A 17,498-nucleotide genomic window follows, 5' to 3' on the forward strand; every position below is an offset into this window, starting at 1 on the left:
AGACGACTAATAGGCATTGTGCTCAAACAATGCAATACATGTGCCACACCATAACAGAAACATTTAAGTAGGATCTCGAGTTAGATTTTCAGACGGGTTGCAGCTACGCCAGGTGTTTCAACTTCCTGGTCTGTCTTAAATAGTACCTTCATGATAAATGTTCAAATACTTAGTCAAACGCAAAAAAAAATTCAACTAGTTAGAATGGTATATCAAGAGGGTAAATAAAGACCACAACTTCAAGTGTAAAGGATGTTTTTAATCCAATTTTATAAATCAACATATTAATTTAGCAGCATAACCAGAAGGTCTTGAGGTATTTCAAAATTCATACACAGAAATTCACATCCCCTTTGTCCTGCACACTCACCAACCACAGTGCACACAGACCCACACGCACACAACTGAACAACACGCAACTCATACTGTATTGGTCATAAGCCATACATCCACACGCTTCAATAGACATACGCACACACACGCACGCACGCACACACAGGCTTTAATATCCAGTCAAACACACGTCTCTGGAGTCCTGTAGCCAGTCTGAGGTGTGATGTCTGACTGCGCAGGCAGGGCTGACTGTCCCATAGTGGCTTGTAAGGCAGGCACTCTTAATGGTGCAGTTTTGGCTGAAGAGAGAAGAAAGTTGACGTTTAAGTGGCTGAGCGACAGTCACAGAAAGAAACTACAACAACTGATCACGTATTGCTTTGTAATAGAGGTACGTAATACGTTCCTTAATCAAGGACTTGTGACTCGGGGGGGGGGGGGGGGGGGGGGGGCAACTGCTCTTTAACCTACCTTCTGTGTGCCCATTTTCTTCTCCACCCCGCCAGGCAATGCTGCCCCCTTACTGTCCTTCCAGGGGTAGTAATTGGAGCGAGGGGAGGAGGGCAGGCGGTGTGGTTTGGAGGGGGGCGAGGGTTCACTGCTGCCCCCCTTGCGTTTCTTTCCCAGGCCCCTGTGCTCGTACCCCGCCGCCCCCCTCCCATGCAGTCCCAAGTCCCCCCCTCGGCTGTGAGGGTCAGGCGGGGAGGAAGAGTGTCCAGGGGGCGGGTGTGTCCGTTTGAATGCCCAGGCCGCGGTTGGCGAATTGGTTTCCGAGGGGGACGGCTGGGGTCGGGGCTTGCTGCCGGGGGAGAGCGTGCCATTGGTCAGGCCGTGGGGGGCGGGCGGGGTAGTCTTAGAGGACGTGGAGGGGGGCCGTCCCCGGTCCTGAAGGAGGATGCAGTTTCTGTCCGGGCCGGAGTGCTCCCCCTCCTGTGATGGCGCCTTGCGTTTCCGGAGGGCGGCGGCGGCGGCCTCCTCTCTCAGTCTCAGCTGCTGCTTGCTGGGTCGCCCCACTGGGTTCTTGGGCCTCCCGGGGCCTGGAGGCCTCCCGGGGCCCACGTGACGGACAGGGGGCGGCGCAGGGCCTGCGGCAAGGCTGCCACCGCTGCCAGAGTTCTCTGATTGGTTAACAGCTGTGGAGTGGGAGGTGATTTCTAGGCGTGACTCCCTCCCCGGCCCGTGGGAAGAAGAGGAATGCCTGACAGAGGGGGCACTGTGACTTCCTGTCCTGACTTTAGAGTGCAGAGAGGAAGAGGACGAAGATGACGAAGACGAGGAAGAGGGGACGCTTTTCACAGAGGGACTCTGGGACTGGTGGTCTGAAGCTTGAGGTATTTTCCTGCAGAGGAAACACAACTGTATTAGATCCAGACAAATCCTTTGGTCTTGATACAGGAAGGCCCCGTAGCGCCTCAATAATGCAGCAGATCGTCAACCAAAATTCCCACGCAGAAATGTTTCTTATAACACTGCTGCCTAGATTTCAGCCAAACCAAAGCATCCAAAACCCTCATTAGACTGTAAACCTCAAATCAACCTGCAGGCGCCCAATCCACCACAGGGGTCGCCGGGCCACGGTAAGACATGTCCTGTCGGTCCACCTCCCTCTAGTCCAGATTACACAAGACCAACCGTACCAGAACCAAGATACACTGGCGCCTGCGCACAGAAATGAAGTCAAAATGAACCTTACCTCCAGAGGTGGGCGCTGATGTGCTGCTCCACCATGGCATTGAGAGCCCACCGCAGGTGGTGGAGCCTCCGGTCGAAGGTGTACACACCGTGACCCGTCACATGACTGCCGAACGAGCACACCTAAGGAGACGAGACACCGTGGTCACCATTGGCAATGTCACGGCATTCACATCCGGGGGGTGAAAAAGGTGACAAAGATGCAACCGATTTCCAGGGGATGCTTTTGAAATGCGGGAGACTCCCGGGAACTTCACGGAGAGTTGGGACATCTGCATTATGACTGCATATGCTCCATTACCTTGCCGTGCAGGCAACACTGCATGGGTCAGATACATGCTTGCCGTCCTGTACCGTGCTGGACAATGGAGAAGCGCCATAGCCAACGTTTCTAGCTACCGTAGGAAACTACAACAAACCAAAGCTGACAAAGGTACCTTACCACCCGCATAATTACTTCAAAAACAGGTGGCTTACTGAGTGTTCATCGCTGCTTGGAAGTGTAGCTAGCCGCCTGACGCAGTTAAACCTTATTCAGAGTTTGTGTCACGAGACGGTCTGTCCAGCGACAGCGCAGTTTAGCAGAGAACAGACAGGAAGAATATTTTATTCCTACTAGCAGATGACCTAGACGAGATGTAGACCGGGACCTCCACAAATCATGTGGGTGACATATTTTGAAGTACAACGGCAAATTTTGCCGAAAGGTGACAAGTTCGCACCCCTGCATTTTGAGTTCACCATACTCCAGTGATATAACAGGCTAGCTGATGACATCCTGTGATCTTACCGCGGCCGGTTTGGGGTGCCAAGATGACGAGGGGTATTCGGCAGGCTCCTCAGACCCGTCCTCCTCGCTCTCGTCACTGGAGATGTGCCCGTAGACTAGGGGCGATGGAGCGCGGACGCTACCCTCCTGACGAGGTCTGTCCTCCTCCGGAGCGCTTTCTGAAGAGGCCCTGGATCGACTGTACACACACACACGCACGTGCACGTTAGCATTGTGTCCACACATACTGCAAGAATGTACCACAAACTATTGATACCCTATCTTACAACACGAGTCGCCCACCTGAAGGCAGGGTTGTTGGTGAGGGGCCTCCTGCAATGGGGGGTGGGCGGCAGGTCCCTGGGGGCCTCCGGGCTAGGCGACCGACCGGAGCTCCCCTCGTGTGTCGGACCACTGCGCTCTCGGACCCGGGCCCCCGTCTTCAGCTCGGCCACCAGCTGGTCAAAGTCTTTACTACGGCCAGTAACCTTTCGTCGCTGGTGGATGGAGTGTATCTAAGGACAAAGGGGAAGAAGCACAGGAATAACAAATCATTGATTTATAGCAACAACAAAAAAGTATGTTTGTACACACAAAGGGTGCTTGTAAACTAGAACTGCGTCAGCGATCACCTTTCAAGGAACATATATGGATCTATATGTGTGTATGTACGCGGGTGGTTGATGTGACATGGCCTTCTTGGTTCAGAGCGTCAAACAAATAAATAACATTTAAATTAGTATATTAGTTCAGAACATACTTCTTTATGTGAACACACTGAACATTCGTGCAATTCATCACTTCAAAAATGTCCAACCAAACATGAAAAAGCTAATATGGTGTGACTGTCCCAAGTTTCAGAAAGTTTAAACTTGAATAAAAGTTTAAAAAAAAATCTCCTCAATCAAGTACTGAACGTTAAAACAGATGTCAGTCTGATATTTTCGAAAGTCCAGACATAATATTTTGAGTCAGCCCTGATCAAAAATATTTTGTTCCAGAAATGGACAAAATATGACACTTGTGATATTTAAATGGCCAATTGTGTGCAGACCTTTGGAGAGAAGGGATTCTTGTTCAACCAGGAAAAACTGAAAACAACTCAGTAGGATGTGGAAGGGTTGCAGTTTGAGTGGTCTATTTTTTCAATAAATCAAATCTTTGACGCTCTCACTTCAATACCCTTTCCCAGTGTCCTTCAGTGTCACACTTCTTACATAAAAATGCCAAAGATATTTTTTGTTGTCATTATTACTTTAAAATGTACCGTAGCATGTTGCAGTGGGTAAGCTGCAAGGATGTTAGCAAATAACAAGGCCCACTCTTGTGCTAAGTGTCTGAAATGTCATATTGTGTGAGACTAGATCATATTGTGACAGGTTTTGCTTGTCACTTCATATGATCCATTCATCATACCATATGAACTGTATTTTCCTACACAAAGAATAATTTTTTATTTGAGCAAACAATTTATTAATGTATTTTGTAACTAATAGCTAAGCTTAATATACAACCCTGTTTCCAAAAAAGTTGGGACGCTGTGTAAAATGTAATGAAAAATAGAATGCAATGATGTGCAAATCATTTTAACCCTATACTCAATAGAAAATAATACAAAGACAACATATGAAATGTTGAAACTGAGAAATATTACTGTTCCTTGAAAAATATATTCTCAGTTTGAATTTGATGGCAGCAACACATTTCAAAAGCTGGGACAGGGGCAACAAGAGTGTGAAAGTTGTGTAATGACTCAGTTAAGTTGTGTTATAACTTGGTTAAGTCGCAATTTAATACAATTGAGCAAAAATCCCTAGACGATTCGACATCTTAAAGCTTCCACGTCTCAACACACAGACATCTGACATTTTTAAAACAATTTTTAACCCTATGACAATGGATCTACAGCAAATAGTTAATGGCTCTCTGCAATCAGGAATTTTCCCAATGTCTATAAAAACAGCTGTCATTCAGCCTCTTTTAAAAAAGATAACACTGGATGCATCTATATTGAACAACTATAGACCTGTATCAAATCTCCATTTTATAGCCAAGATAATTGAGAAGGTTGTCTTCAATGAGCTCAGCAATTTTGTGAACTCAAGCGATCTTGTAGACACATTTTAGTCGGGCTTCCGACCTCACCACAATACTGAAACGGCTCTGATAAAAGTTTTAAATGAAATACGGCTCAATACCAATTCAAATAAAATAACAGTTCTGGTTATTAGATCTCAGTGCTGCATTTGACACTGTAACTCATAGAACACCTCTAGACAGGCTAGAAAATTGGGTAGGACTCTCCAGGACAGTCCTTAATTGCTTTAGGTCTTATTTAGATGGCCGGAGTTACTTTGTCACCATTGGCAATCATCAATCTGATAGGGTGGCAATGACATGCAGAGTTCCCCAGGGATCAGTTCTCAGACCGCTTCTGTTCAATCTGTATATGCTTCCTTTGGGCCAAATTCTACAAAACAACTACCACAGCTATGCAGATGATACTTAAATATATATGGCTCTCGAAGCTTATGACAACGGCTCAATAGACTCACTGGGTCACTGTATAGAACACATACCTACCTGGATGAACCAAAATTGTCAACAACTAAACCAAGATAAAACAGAGATTATTGTGTTTGGCAACAAAGGTAAGAGAACTACTATTAGTAAAGAGCTGGATTCTCAGGCCCTAAAAACCAGGGACCAAGTGCGTAATCTTGATGTTCTGATAAGCAGACGTTCAACAGTCACATCAAGGCAGTCCCCAAAACAGCATTCTATCATGTTAAAAATATACAGTGAGGGAAAAAAAGTATTTATTCCCTTGCTGATTTTGTATGTTTGCCCACTGACAAAGAAATTCAGTTTATAATTTTTTTGGTTTATTTGAACAGTGAGAGACAGAAAAACCAAAAAATCCAGAAAAACATGTCAAGAAAGTTATAAATTGATTTGCATTTTAATGAGTGAAATAAGTATTATTTCACTCACTGCATAACATGACTTAGTACTTGGTGGCAAAACCTTTGTTGGCAATCACAGAGATCAGACGTTTCTGGTAGTTGGCCACCAGGTTTGCACACATCTCAGGAGGGATTTTGTCCCACTCCTCTTTGTAGATCTTCTCCAAGTCATTAAAGGTTTCGAGGCTGACATTTGGCAACTCAAACCTTCAGCTCCCTCCACAGATTTTCTATGGGATTACGGTCTGGAGACTGGCTAGGCCACTATTGGACCTTAATGTGCTTTTTCTTGAGCCACTCCTTTGTTGCCTTGGCCGTGTGTTTTGGGTCATTGTCATGCTGGAATACCCATCCACAACCCATTTTCAATGCCCTGGCTGAGGGAAGGAGGTTCTCACCCAAGATTTTATCGTCCATCGTCCCTTTGATGCGGTGAAGTTGTCCTGTCCCCTTAGCAGAAAAACACCCCCAAAGCATAATGTTTCCACCTCCATGTTTGACGGTGGGGATGGTGTTCTTGGGCTCATAGGCAGCATTCCTCCAAACACGGCAAGTTGAGTTGATGCCAAAGTGCTCGATTTTGGTCTCATCTGACCACAACACTTTCACCCAGTTCTCCTCTGAATCATTCATTGGCAAACTTCAGACGGGCCAGTACATGTGCTTTCTTGAGCAGGTGGAGCTTGCAGGATTTCAGTCCTTCACAGCGTAGTGTGTTACCAAATGTTTTCATGTTGACTATGGTCCCAGCTGCCTTGATCATTGACAAGATCCACCTGTGTAGTTCTGGCCTGATTCCTCACCGTTCTCATGGTCATTGCAACTCCACAAGGTGAGATCTTGCATGGAGCCCCAGACAAAGGGAGATTATTTTGTGTTTCTTCCATTTGCGAATAATAACCTTTTCACCAAGCTGCTTGGCAATGGTCTTGTACCCCATTCCCAACTTGTGTAGGTCTACAATCTGGTCCCTGACATCCTTGGGCAGCTCTTTGGTCTTGGCCATGGTGGAGAGTTTGGAATCTGATTGATTGCTTCTGTGGACAGGTGTCTTTTATGCAGGTAACAAGCTGAGATTAGTAGCACTCCCTTTAAGAGTTGACTACTCTAATGGCCTCTTAACTGGACTCCCCAAAATGACTAAAACAGCTGCAGCTCATTCAGAATGCTGCTGCTAGAATGTTAACCAGGACCAAGAGAACAGAGTACATCACTCCAGTTCTTTAATCTTTGCACTGGCTTCCAGTCAGTTACAGAATTAATTTAAAGTGGTGCTTTTAGTCAACAAATCACAGGATGGTTTAGGCCCCGAATACATTTCTGATGTGTTTGAATATTATAAACCGAGCAGGGCTCTTAGCTCCATGAACCAGAGTAGAGCCCAGAGTCCAAACTAAACATGTTGAAGCTGCATTTAGCAAATATGCCGCTCAAAACTGGAATAAACAACCAGAAGACCTTAGACGTGCCCCAAACATATACATTTTTAAATCTAGGTTAAAAACACTTCTTTTCACACACCTATGACTGAGCGCTTAAACTTAACACTGTTTAACCTTAAAGCTTTTATAGCTTCCTCATGGAATATTTCCATTTTCTTATTATGTATTTTTATATTTCTCTCTTTGATTCAGTGTTTTATTATTATTTCGTTGTCATTCTATTTCAAATTTTCTAAGTTTCACCAAACTTAAGTTCTGGTGCTTTCAGAGGAATAACCTCTGTGTAAATGTAACAAATCGGCTGATGATGGATAATGCAAGTTCTTGTGCTGGCGTACAGACAACGATGTAAGGTATTATCTCACAAAAGGACTGACGAGTTTAATGCAATCGCTGGACCGTGAAGATTTAAATACCGGGGTGGTTCAGTAAAGTTCTGGAAACTGGAATTCATTGAGGATTACTATTAAATGCATGTATGGACATAAATGTCCCCCTGCAGACAACCAGGTGAGACATCGATGCAAAGACTCTCTCACAAAGGCACTGACGCATTCATCTTAGCACTGGAGTGCAAGGATTGAGATACCAATGTGGAGAGTCCCCCTGGAAGGTGGTTAGAGAATTGTAGCAATCTCCACTAGACCTCTGAAGGTGTGCTGTGGTACCTGGCACCAAGACGTTAGCAGCAGAATCTTTAAGTCCTGTAGGTTGCGAGGTTGGTCCTCCATGGATTGGACCTGTTTGTCCAGCACATCCCACACATGCTTGATTGGATTAAGATTTGGGGAATTTGGAGGCCAAGGCAACACCTTGAACTTGTTGTTGTGCTCCTCAAGTTATTCCTGAACCATTTTTGCTTTATGTCAGGGCGCATTATCCTGCTGAAAGGGGCCAATGCCATCAGGGATTATCGTTGCCATGAAAGGGTGCACATGGTCTGCAACAATGCTCAGGTAGGCGGTACATGTCAAAGTAACATCCACATGAATTGCAGGACCCAAGGTTTCACAGCAGAACATTGCCCAAAGCATCTCACTGCCTCCGCCGGCTTGCCTCCTTCCCATAGTGCATCCTGGTGCCATGTGTCCTCCAGGTAAGTGATGCACACACCCAGCCATCCACGTGATGTGAAAGAAAACATGATTCATCAGACTAGGCCACTTTCCATTGTTCCGTGGTCGAAGTTCTGAGCTCATGTGTCCATTGTAGGCGCTTTTAGCAGTGGACAGTGGTCAGCATGTGCACCCTGACTGGTCTGCGTCCACGCAGCCCCATACACAACAAACTGCAATGCACTGTGTGTTCAGTACCAGCATGAACTTTTTCAGCAATCTGAGCTACAGTGGCTCGTCTGTTGGATCGGACCACACGGGCAAGCCTTTGATCCCCACGTGCATCAATGAGCCTTGGCCGCCCAGGACCCTGTCGCCGGTTCACCGCTTTTCCTTCCTTGGACCACTTTTGAGAGGTAGTGACCACTGCAGACCGGGAAAACCCCACAAGGGCTGCAGTTTTGGAGATGCTCTGACCCAGTCGTCTAGCCATCGCAATTTGGCCCTTGTCAAAGTCGCTCAGATCCTAATATCCCACCCACTGACAGGTGCCATAATAACAAGATTATCAGTCTTATTCACTTCACCTGCCAGTGTCATAATATTATGGCTGATCAGTATGTATGTATATTGGGGATGTAGTCCAACTTTCCTTCTATTTTTAGCAGCGTAACTAATTCATCTAGTCCTTAAGATAGCCAAGTCCTAAAATGAGTGATAATTTTTAATCCAGATCACGCATTGTAGGATAATTGAGAAATCTGGTCTTTCACTGCCACCTTCTCACATTCATGAACACAGATGGGTCTGAAACTTGGCAGGATTCATTAGCATTTAAAATGTGCTGCTAGAGATAACTTGGACCATACATAACATACGTCTGAGAAAATCTGATCCGAGTAGCATGGGGGATGAGGGAAGTGACAAACAGGAAATAATCATTTGAAGGAAACAAGCATTAAAAGACCTGGCTTTTGCCCTACAAAAGGACAGAACATAGTAGAATTGGAAATCTGTAGAAAGGTTTTAAAAATAACATTTGTTTTACAATATGTAGGTATAGTGGTGGATGACATGATATTGCTGTATTAAATAGTATTAGTACAGAGTGAGTTAGCAATGCAGCAAGGCAAACATGGACTGCAGTCAAAAGTAATTTTCCAGCAATTAAAAGAAAATCCAGATTATCATACAATGAGGTTGAAATAACCCTCTGTAGATGTGAAATTTATGACAATGCCCTTTTGTACAAAGTGTTTAAAAGAAGAAATACCTGGAATTTCAGCCAGTTCAGTTAGGATAATGTTCCTGCATCATGATTCAATCCTATTATAATAGACCAATGACAATGTTCATGTAGGTAAGGGGCTTGGCCTCTAGAATGTTCTATGAAGGGGTGAATACGTAAATATTTTTAACGTGTTTGATAATGCCCCCAACAATCAGACAGACCAAAAATTTCGAAAGTGTGCTGATGGAAATGCTAATTATTTTCATAAAATGGTGATATATAAATTAAGATTGATAAATGTATTGAAATTAGAAAAAGTATTGAAATGAGTCACCTTGATGTCATACCATTTGGTACATTTTGAAGTTAAAAGTTTAAGTTAATAGAGTCCAATACATTTCTGTGTGAGTTCACATTGTAGTAACTCTTCATGATGTCACACCCCTAGTTACCGTCCATCCAGCACAACTTGATTGGTTTTATGTAATATCTTGATGAAAATAAAACTGAGATGTGTTGGAGCTTTTAATGTGAATACTAATGTTGGGTCTAATGCAAATCTATGTCATACCTGGCTAGTTCTCAAGCCACCACCCCTTTAATAAACCATACGTCGTGAGCATCTAAAAGTGAGAGGTGCGTGAGGGAAGTCTTTCCTTTCTCTTTCCATTTCCTGTAACTCAGTCTCTGCTCCTGCCTACACATGACCCCTATGTGCACAAAGAGAAGCAGCCAGGTTCCTCTTTTAGAAAAACCAGAACAAGCCATACTAACTACACAGAATGTTCCTCTGATTTCAGCTCTAGTAGTGTGTGCTCTTTAGTTCAAATTAGCTATCTAGCAAGATGAATGAAAGCAAGTTTTTCACCCCTTTACTTTCAACTTCCTAATACAGTCAGATCATTGATTTGGAAAAAAGGAAAGGAGACAGGTTTTTATCCAGGACCCCTGGAGCCTGCCCTAAGCTCCCCGTGCCCCTCAGTTGGTAAGAACATGACACTAACATCAGAGTTGTGGGTAAAATGTCCACAGGTTGTCAGCATGACAAAATATGAAAATGTCAGCACTTACTACCGTTAAGTCACTCAGGATAAGAACATCTGCTAAATCACATGGATGTAAAGACAGGTAAAACTATCCCGGGGTTTAAGAACTAGGGATCATATTGAAGCCTTTGAAATACTTGGGACGACACCACAATCACGGAGCAACATGACATCTGCGGCCCTAGCATGTTCGCGGCCTAGCGATGAATAACTGAAGACAACAGCAGAGACACGAGATGGGGGACAAAGAGAAAGTGTTAAATAGAGAAATGAGTCATCATTGTTCAAAAGAGGCACTCCACAAATAGACCTACTCATCATGCTGTCCTTTCGGTATCAAGTGTGTTTGAAATCCACCTCTGACGTGACACATCCACTTGAAGACATCACTCTTATCAATGGGACGCTGGCTACAGAAAGGGATCCTTATGATAAACGCCCCAGTTATCATAGGAGAGTAATAAATACAGAAGGTGTCTAATTGGGGTTTAATTGTGAGAAAGGGGAACTAAACAGAAACACTAATTATTATTAGGGCTGTATTGCGGAGTGTCTTTTAATTAGAAACTCATTACCGTGCTTACCATTTGCACCCCCAACGGAGAAGTGAGCAATTGCAGATACATATTTTGAAGATATTTATCAGTTCTAACAAGATATCTGACTTCATTCAACACTGATAAAAGTCAGACAAAAATCATATCCTGTACACACAACTATTGAGGGTTGATAATTGGGCCAAGAGCATTAAGGGTTGATGTTGCTTCTCTAATGCTACAGAAAAGGACAAAACAAACTTAGGCGTGGACAGAGGAGGAGGAAGATGAGATTACATGACGACGATGATGACTGAACTTACATTGCAGGTCAGAAGACGAGTGCAGACTTTCTTCCGCTCAGGGTCCAGTACTCCACAGTGCTTGTCTAGATCGCACTCTCTTCCTGAACATGACAGGAACAGAAAAGTGTCTTTGACAGGAATTAAACAGACTTAACAGCTGTAATTAAATGGTCAAAAGAAACACATTAACTTTGGCCCCCCTTGTAAGACAAGATGTCACTTAATTTTAACAGTCGACCATTCAAAAAACCCTTCACCCAAACGAAGACTCACTAGAAGCCACTTTGTTGTATGGTCTTGGTCCACGGAGGTGGCCGGGAAGAGTAGAGGCCGAAGTGGGCTCCTTCCTCTGGGTGTGTGTCCTCTCGCTGGTGGATGGCCGGCCGGGCGGGGTGGTAGAGGACCGTCCGGGTGGTGTGGAGGAGGGCCGGGCTGTTGGTGTGGAGGAGGGCCGGGCTGTTGGTGTGGAGGAGGGCCGGGTGGGCGGTGTGGAGGAAGGCCTGATGGGCTGTGTGGGAGGCGGGCGGGCGGGCGGGGTGGGGGACGGACGGGCGGGCGGAGTGGGGGAAGGCCGGGCGGGAGGGGTGGGGGAAGGCCGGGCGGGAGGGGTGGGGGAAGGCCGGGCGGGAGGGGTGCCTCCATGCGGCCAAGGTGGGTCTCTGTGAGAGGGGCACGGGGAGCTTAGGGGAGGTTCCAGGGGTGGGGGCTGCTTGAACACAGCTGACTCAGATTGACTGGCATGGGGACTCTTATCCAGGGGGGAGTGGCTGACACAAACAAGAGAAAGACAGTTATCAGATTTAATACATGCAAATAATGAGTGTTCAGAGTAAATCTCACAGGCCTTTTAAGAAAATCAGGGGACAAGACTTGACCCTGTCATCCAATCCCCACCCATAACAACCTCCATGTATCCCTTCTCTCTTACCGTACTCCTTCCTTGGGGGGCTTGTGTCTAAACTGGGGGGGTGTGGATGGGGACTGGGGGGCTGCTCGTGGTACCCCGGTCCCTTGCCCCCTCCCTTCCCAGGACGAGGTGGAGGTTGCATGGGTTCCGGATGGGGAGTGACTATGACGGGGGCGCTGCTGGGAGGCTGGAGGTGGGGAACGGAGGCGTGAGTACAGCTTGCCTAGGGGACCATGTCTCCTCTCACAATGCTTCTCAAAGGCCTGGGGCTTGACCACCTGGCCACAGTGGCTACACACCACCAGGTAGAAGTCATCTTGGCCGGGGTAGTGGCCGAAGATGGACATGTCTGGAGGGGGAGACCGAAAGGAGAGAAACAAGTAAGGAATCACACCAATGAGGTAGGCATAGACAAACCACAAAGTCTTCTTCTGTCAGAGAAACCCAGAAATGCAGGAAGACCCAAATACACACATTAAAAGTCTGTCTGGGTATGGAGCCCCAGCAGGCGTCAGGGACACCTCAAGCAATGGCGTCTATGGATATTGACAGGTTGAAAAAGCTGGATTAATGAGCTTTGAGGCAAATTAAAAAGAGAATGAGGCATGTGCATTTATAAGCATTCCAGTGAAGACATACCTTCCTTCCTGAGAGACATGGCCTCAGCAGCTTTCTTCCCATTCTTGCTGCAGTCATCTCCTTCGGTGCCTGAAAGTAGAGATTTTGTGATCTGGTTGCCTTGGTCAGGAAATGGGCAAACAATGACAGTCCAACATGCAACGGGTGCACATCAACAATTAAGAGGCGAGTGGTCAATTGAGTCTTCCCTTGGTCCTCGACAATCTTAACGGCAGGTCATGTAAAACCAAACCTCAGAAGACGGTGTGAGTTAAGAGGATATGGGGAGGGAAAGCCACTATTAAGATAAATCTGTTGACTAGACAGGAAGACAGGGTCAGAACCTGAACCTCTGGTTTGACGACTAGCAATCTTCACAACAGACCGGAGTAATGCAGTAATTTGAGGTTCCCCACAGGCTATATAGTTGGAAATTCCCTTTTAGTGTGAATGTTCATTTTGAAGAAATCTAGCTGGATAGGTGACTTCATTTTCTATGGTGAACTTGGCATCCAGCTTATGTCCGATGCTATGCTTGATCAAGGTTGCAAGCATGATCTTTGATCATAATACTTGTGCCCACTGACAGAATACGGTTCGTTGAGAGACAGACAAGTGTTGCTGTTGGTTCATAGCTTAGAAAGTTAGGGAGAGAATCACTTGGAAAGGTGCCAGACAATGAATGCGCGCATTCTCTTGGAGCTGTAGACACGTCTCTCGTTCTTGAAACTCAAAATTGTGCCTCGAATACACAGACCACAGTGCTTCCAACAAGTTATTTCAGAGGATTCACATCCCCATTCCACAGATCGAGGAAAGCTTTAAATTTGGTCTGAAATCAAAAACTAGAATAGCATTTACATGGTGTCATCAGACTCCTCCTTCGTCGCCGGTGTCTGTATCATTCTGGTAGCATTATTAGCTTAGCTTCATTGCTAATATGGCTAGCTAGCTTGCTAGCTTTCTATGGCAAGAAGTTGCTCGCCCAACCATCCCTAAAACTAATGCAATCCGCCATCCCTTGTAGGGCCACAGTTCTATTTGGGCGTGTAACGCCGTAATGAGAGGATACTGTCAAATGATGGTCATGTTGTGTTTGTGTGTACATACAAATATATAACTATAATCAAATATACACGATTATCACTTATTTTTTGGGAAGACGCCGTATGCGCTAGGACCTGGGAGAGAGCAACATGTTATCTAGCCAGCGCTAGGACCCAGCAGGGTCTTTGTTTGGGTAACATGGTTAAGGCAGCCGCCCGTTTCCACGAAAATAAACCTAAACAGAATGGCCAATCGGTTAGATATGTGATGATACCGATGCCAAAGTCCTCCCTTACCTTCCGACGCCGTCACACCCGCTTTCTCGGCCCAGGCGCTCCAGCTTTGGCCCACGAAATCATCGATACTAGGCACCCGCCGTTCCAGAGCAGCCATTACTTTAACTGCGCGTTCACGCACCGCCATCATCACTGCGCGGCAAGGGACTTACGTCATACTCCGCATTCACGAGAGGGACGGGAAGTACCTGCGTGCGCGTACATGAAACGCTCAAACTCTAGATTCGGAAAAAATGCAGTGAAGGACCAGAGAGGGAAATGGCAAAGACCATAACGGGAAAGGTCACCTGTCTGTCTGTTCATCTTTGCTGAATGTACATGGGTGGTGTGGGCATGATGACAAACCTTGCTATTTCACCTTGCTATGCTATAGTCTTAGACACAAGACTAGAACAAACAAAATAGCAAGGTCAGGTGGCCATCCCAGACTGGGTCCTGAGATGCATGCGCAACACAACATTTTGTTTTCTGACTCGTAGCCTATCATTTGATTAATTCCACCACATTAATTGGCCTAAGGATTTCATTTACTTGGGGGTGCACCAAGAAAAATTAAAAGCCAGATTTGACAGCAACAGAGATCACTTCAGACTGTTCAGATGCGCTGTGGCAAGGCTGTATCCTGCTGCATAGCCAGGCACTGGCCTGGATGAAAACAGTCAGACACCATTCCAGTTCCAGTTCCTCCATCTTCTTCTGATAGTTCCACCTTCACAGATCCCAAAGCACTGGAAAGAAAAAACTATATGACAGAAGCTCAACTTGGCCTATTGGATGGTTACTGAACTGGGACCTCACTACAAGAATTTACAAGAATCCGGTCCATTTAGATTAGTGAACACCAAAGTATGGGTGTCAAGGCTAGGGACCAGGAATAGAAATGGGACTTGACCGTACAAGCGACAGTAACTACCTCTGCCTGCAGATAATCCCATTACACGGTTAAACCCTGGAGGCCAGTACTGTTTTGAACTAGTCATATACTCCCTCATTAGCAGATCATTCTGAAAACAATGTGGTCATATAGCTCTATGGATGAGACTGTTCATTTTGAACTGTAAACTACTTTTCAGTCAAAACCAAACATCTCAAAGCTGCAAATCTGGCTGGTTTAAAGCATGTCATCCCAGGAAATGATGTACTAGAATTACTACTGACCACTAACTTAAGCCTGTCACACACAACTGGTACTGCTGCATAATCCCGTGTCAACCTGTCTTCCAGACAGTTGAGCACTGAAGTGTGGACAGGTATAAAATACCACCTAACTCTGTGATAAGAATTGAGTTATTGTTTACATCTAACCAATGTTTTCTTCATTTGTACACACATAAGAGACGAGGGCTTGGCCATGAGTATGACATTCTATAGTCAAATGCATGCATCAAACAGTACCGCCTACTGGCTAATGCCAACTGTGGACACAAAGACAGTGCAAAAAGTTACAAGAAGTACAACAGTGCCATCTAAAGCCAAACATTTGAACTGTAGTCCTATGTTACTATTATGGAGCAGTTAATCTCGTTCCCAGACACTTCTGTCACATCCAGACAGTACTGTACTGCGTCATACTTGGCCATTCTCCAGTCGGACTGTGCCACATTGGTCTTGCAACGTGTTTCACTGCAAACAAGCACCAGTTGAAGACTTACATGGGTTCAGGCAGTGGAGGTACAGTTTGATAGTATTCACAGTGGCTCCGCTATTTGGATGAACAGCTGGGCCAGAGATGTTCAGAAAGGTCACCATCTGTAGTTAGGCACTGGGGTCACCATTGATTAAAGATGCAAACTGGGACTTCTGCAATTAACAAAATATTTATTTTAACAGTCTGTTTTGGGCTAGATGTCTAATAGATTTTTGAAGCCCAATTTCATTCTGAGTTTGAAGGGCAGTGGTTCTGATGAAGGCACAAATCCCTTGGTGCGTTCAATGGGGTGATCATATGACAGGAGAATACCTTTTAAAAAAAAAAAAAACAGGGTTGTGTTGGGGAACACTGTAAACATGTCCACTGCCCTTTCTTCCACTCATTGCTTCAAGTCACCCACTAAACAGGAGTAGGAAGTCTTATTAACTAGCATAATTATTGTGAGTCATGCAGTCTACCTCAGACAATGTCTATAGCCATAATGCAACAAACTTTAAAAGCCAGTGACCAATGCTGGTTAGATTTGAGAAATGTGATTAGCTCAGATGTGCCTAATATATTGTTATTGAGTCACTAACTCTCTCAACTCACTTTTGAAGTTGTCTGCAATGTCAAACATCCAATTGGTTTACCAGGCTTAATCTTTCAACCAATCCTCTCCACCAGCCTTTTCCCCTTGTCCTTCACCAACTAACCGCCTCGCCCCACGTCAGCCTATTCCATCTTGCCAATAACTAAAAAAGCAGATAAGAGATACTATGAAATAATTCTGCTGTTCCTGCAGATATAGAGATGGTCTGCAATGACAATTTATAACACCTTTAAATTCCTATAGCCACTCCTATTTTTTTTAACTGTAAAGTCTGATATCCTATGCCTCCCTTAAAAAAATTAAAATAAATGCAGTATATAGAAAATACTGTATCCCCTCCCCAAAGATTTTTATGGCAGTACCTTTGCAGTATATCAGAGTTTTTCAGCAATTCTTATGTTCAAAATATCTGTTGATCGTAATTTTTGCACTTTCATAGCAGCCTGAAAACGTGTTTCTATTATTGTGATTGTGTCATGTACAGTGGGGAGAACAAGTATTTGATACCTGCAAAATTGGCAGTGTTTTCCCACTTACAAAGCATGTAGAAGTCAGTAATTTTTTATCATAGGTACTCTTCCAACTGAGAGTGACGGAATCTAAAACAAAAATCCAGAAAATCACATTGTATGATTTTTAAGTAATGAATTTGCATTTTATTGCATGACATAAGTATTTGATACATCAGAAAAGCAGAACTTAATATTTGGTACAGAAACCTTTGTTTGCAATTACAGACATCATACGTTTCCTGTAGTTCTTGACCAGGTTTGCACACACTGCAGCAGGGATTTTGGCCCACTCCTCCATACAGACCTTCTCCAGATCCTTCAGGTTTTGGGGCTGTCGCTGGGCAATATAGACTTTCAGCTCCCTCCAAAGATTTTCTATTGGGTTCAGGTCTGGAGACTGGCTAGGCCACTACAGGACCTTGAGATGCTTCTTACAGAGCCACTCCTTAGTTGCCCTGGCTGTGTGTTTCAGGTAGTTGTCATGCTGGAAGACCCAGCCA

General features: G+C 44.9%; 1 protein-coding gene across 1 annotated transcript; it reads right to left on the minus strand.

Moving 5' to 3' along the window:
• Window positions 1–238: 238 nt before the first annotated feature.
• Window positions 239–16,043, minus strand: atxn7l2a (ataxin 7-like 2a). The gene is made up of 12 exons (XM_029114341.2): window positions 15,896–16,043; window positions 14,244–14,971; window positions 12,922–12,990; window positions 12,304–12,631; window positions 11,953–12,142; window positions 11,649–11,724; window positions 11,394–11,476; window positions 3,098–3,309; window positions 2,816–2,993; window positions 2,027–2,148; window positions 805–1,672; window positions 239–632 (listed from the first exon to the last, which is right to left on the minus strand). The coding sequence occupies exons 2-12, from the start codon at window positions 14,371–14,373 to the stop codon at window positions 615–617; spliced, it is 2,274 nt and encodes a 757-aa protein (XP_028970174.2). The 5' UTR covers window positions 14,374–14,971; window positions 15,896–16,043; the 3' UTR covers window positions 239–614.
• Window positions 16,044–17,498: the final 1,455 nt, after the last annotated feature.

Source organism: Esox lucius, chromosome 17 (genome assembly GCF_011004845.1).
Source record: "Esox lucius isolate fEsoLuc1 chromosome 17, fEsoLuc1.pri, whole genome shotgun sequence".
In the NCBI taxonomy this organism is placed as follows: Eukaryota; Metazoa; Chordata; class Actinopteri; order Esociformes; family Esocidae; genus Esox; species Esox lucius.

Coding starts and splice junctions, on each gene's coding strand:
- atxn7l2a (XM_029114341.2), bottom strand. CDS start 14,373: ATGATGGCGGTGCGTGAACGCGCAGTTAAAGTAATGGCTGCTCTGGAA. Junction 3,310..11,393: donor CTCGTCTTCTGACCTGCAAT/GTAAGTTCAGTC, acceptor CTTTGTCCTTAG/ATACACTCCATCCACCAGCG. Junction 1,673..2,026: donor ATCAGCGCCCACCTCTGGAG/GTAAGGTTCATT, acceptor TTTCCTCTGCAG/GAAAATACCTCAAGCTTCAG.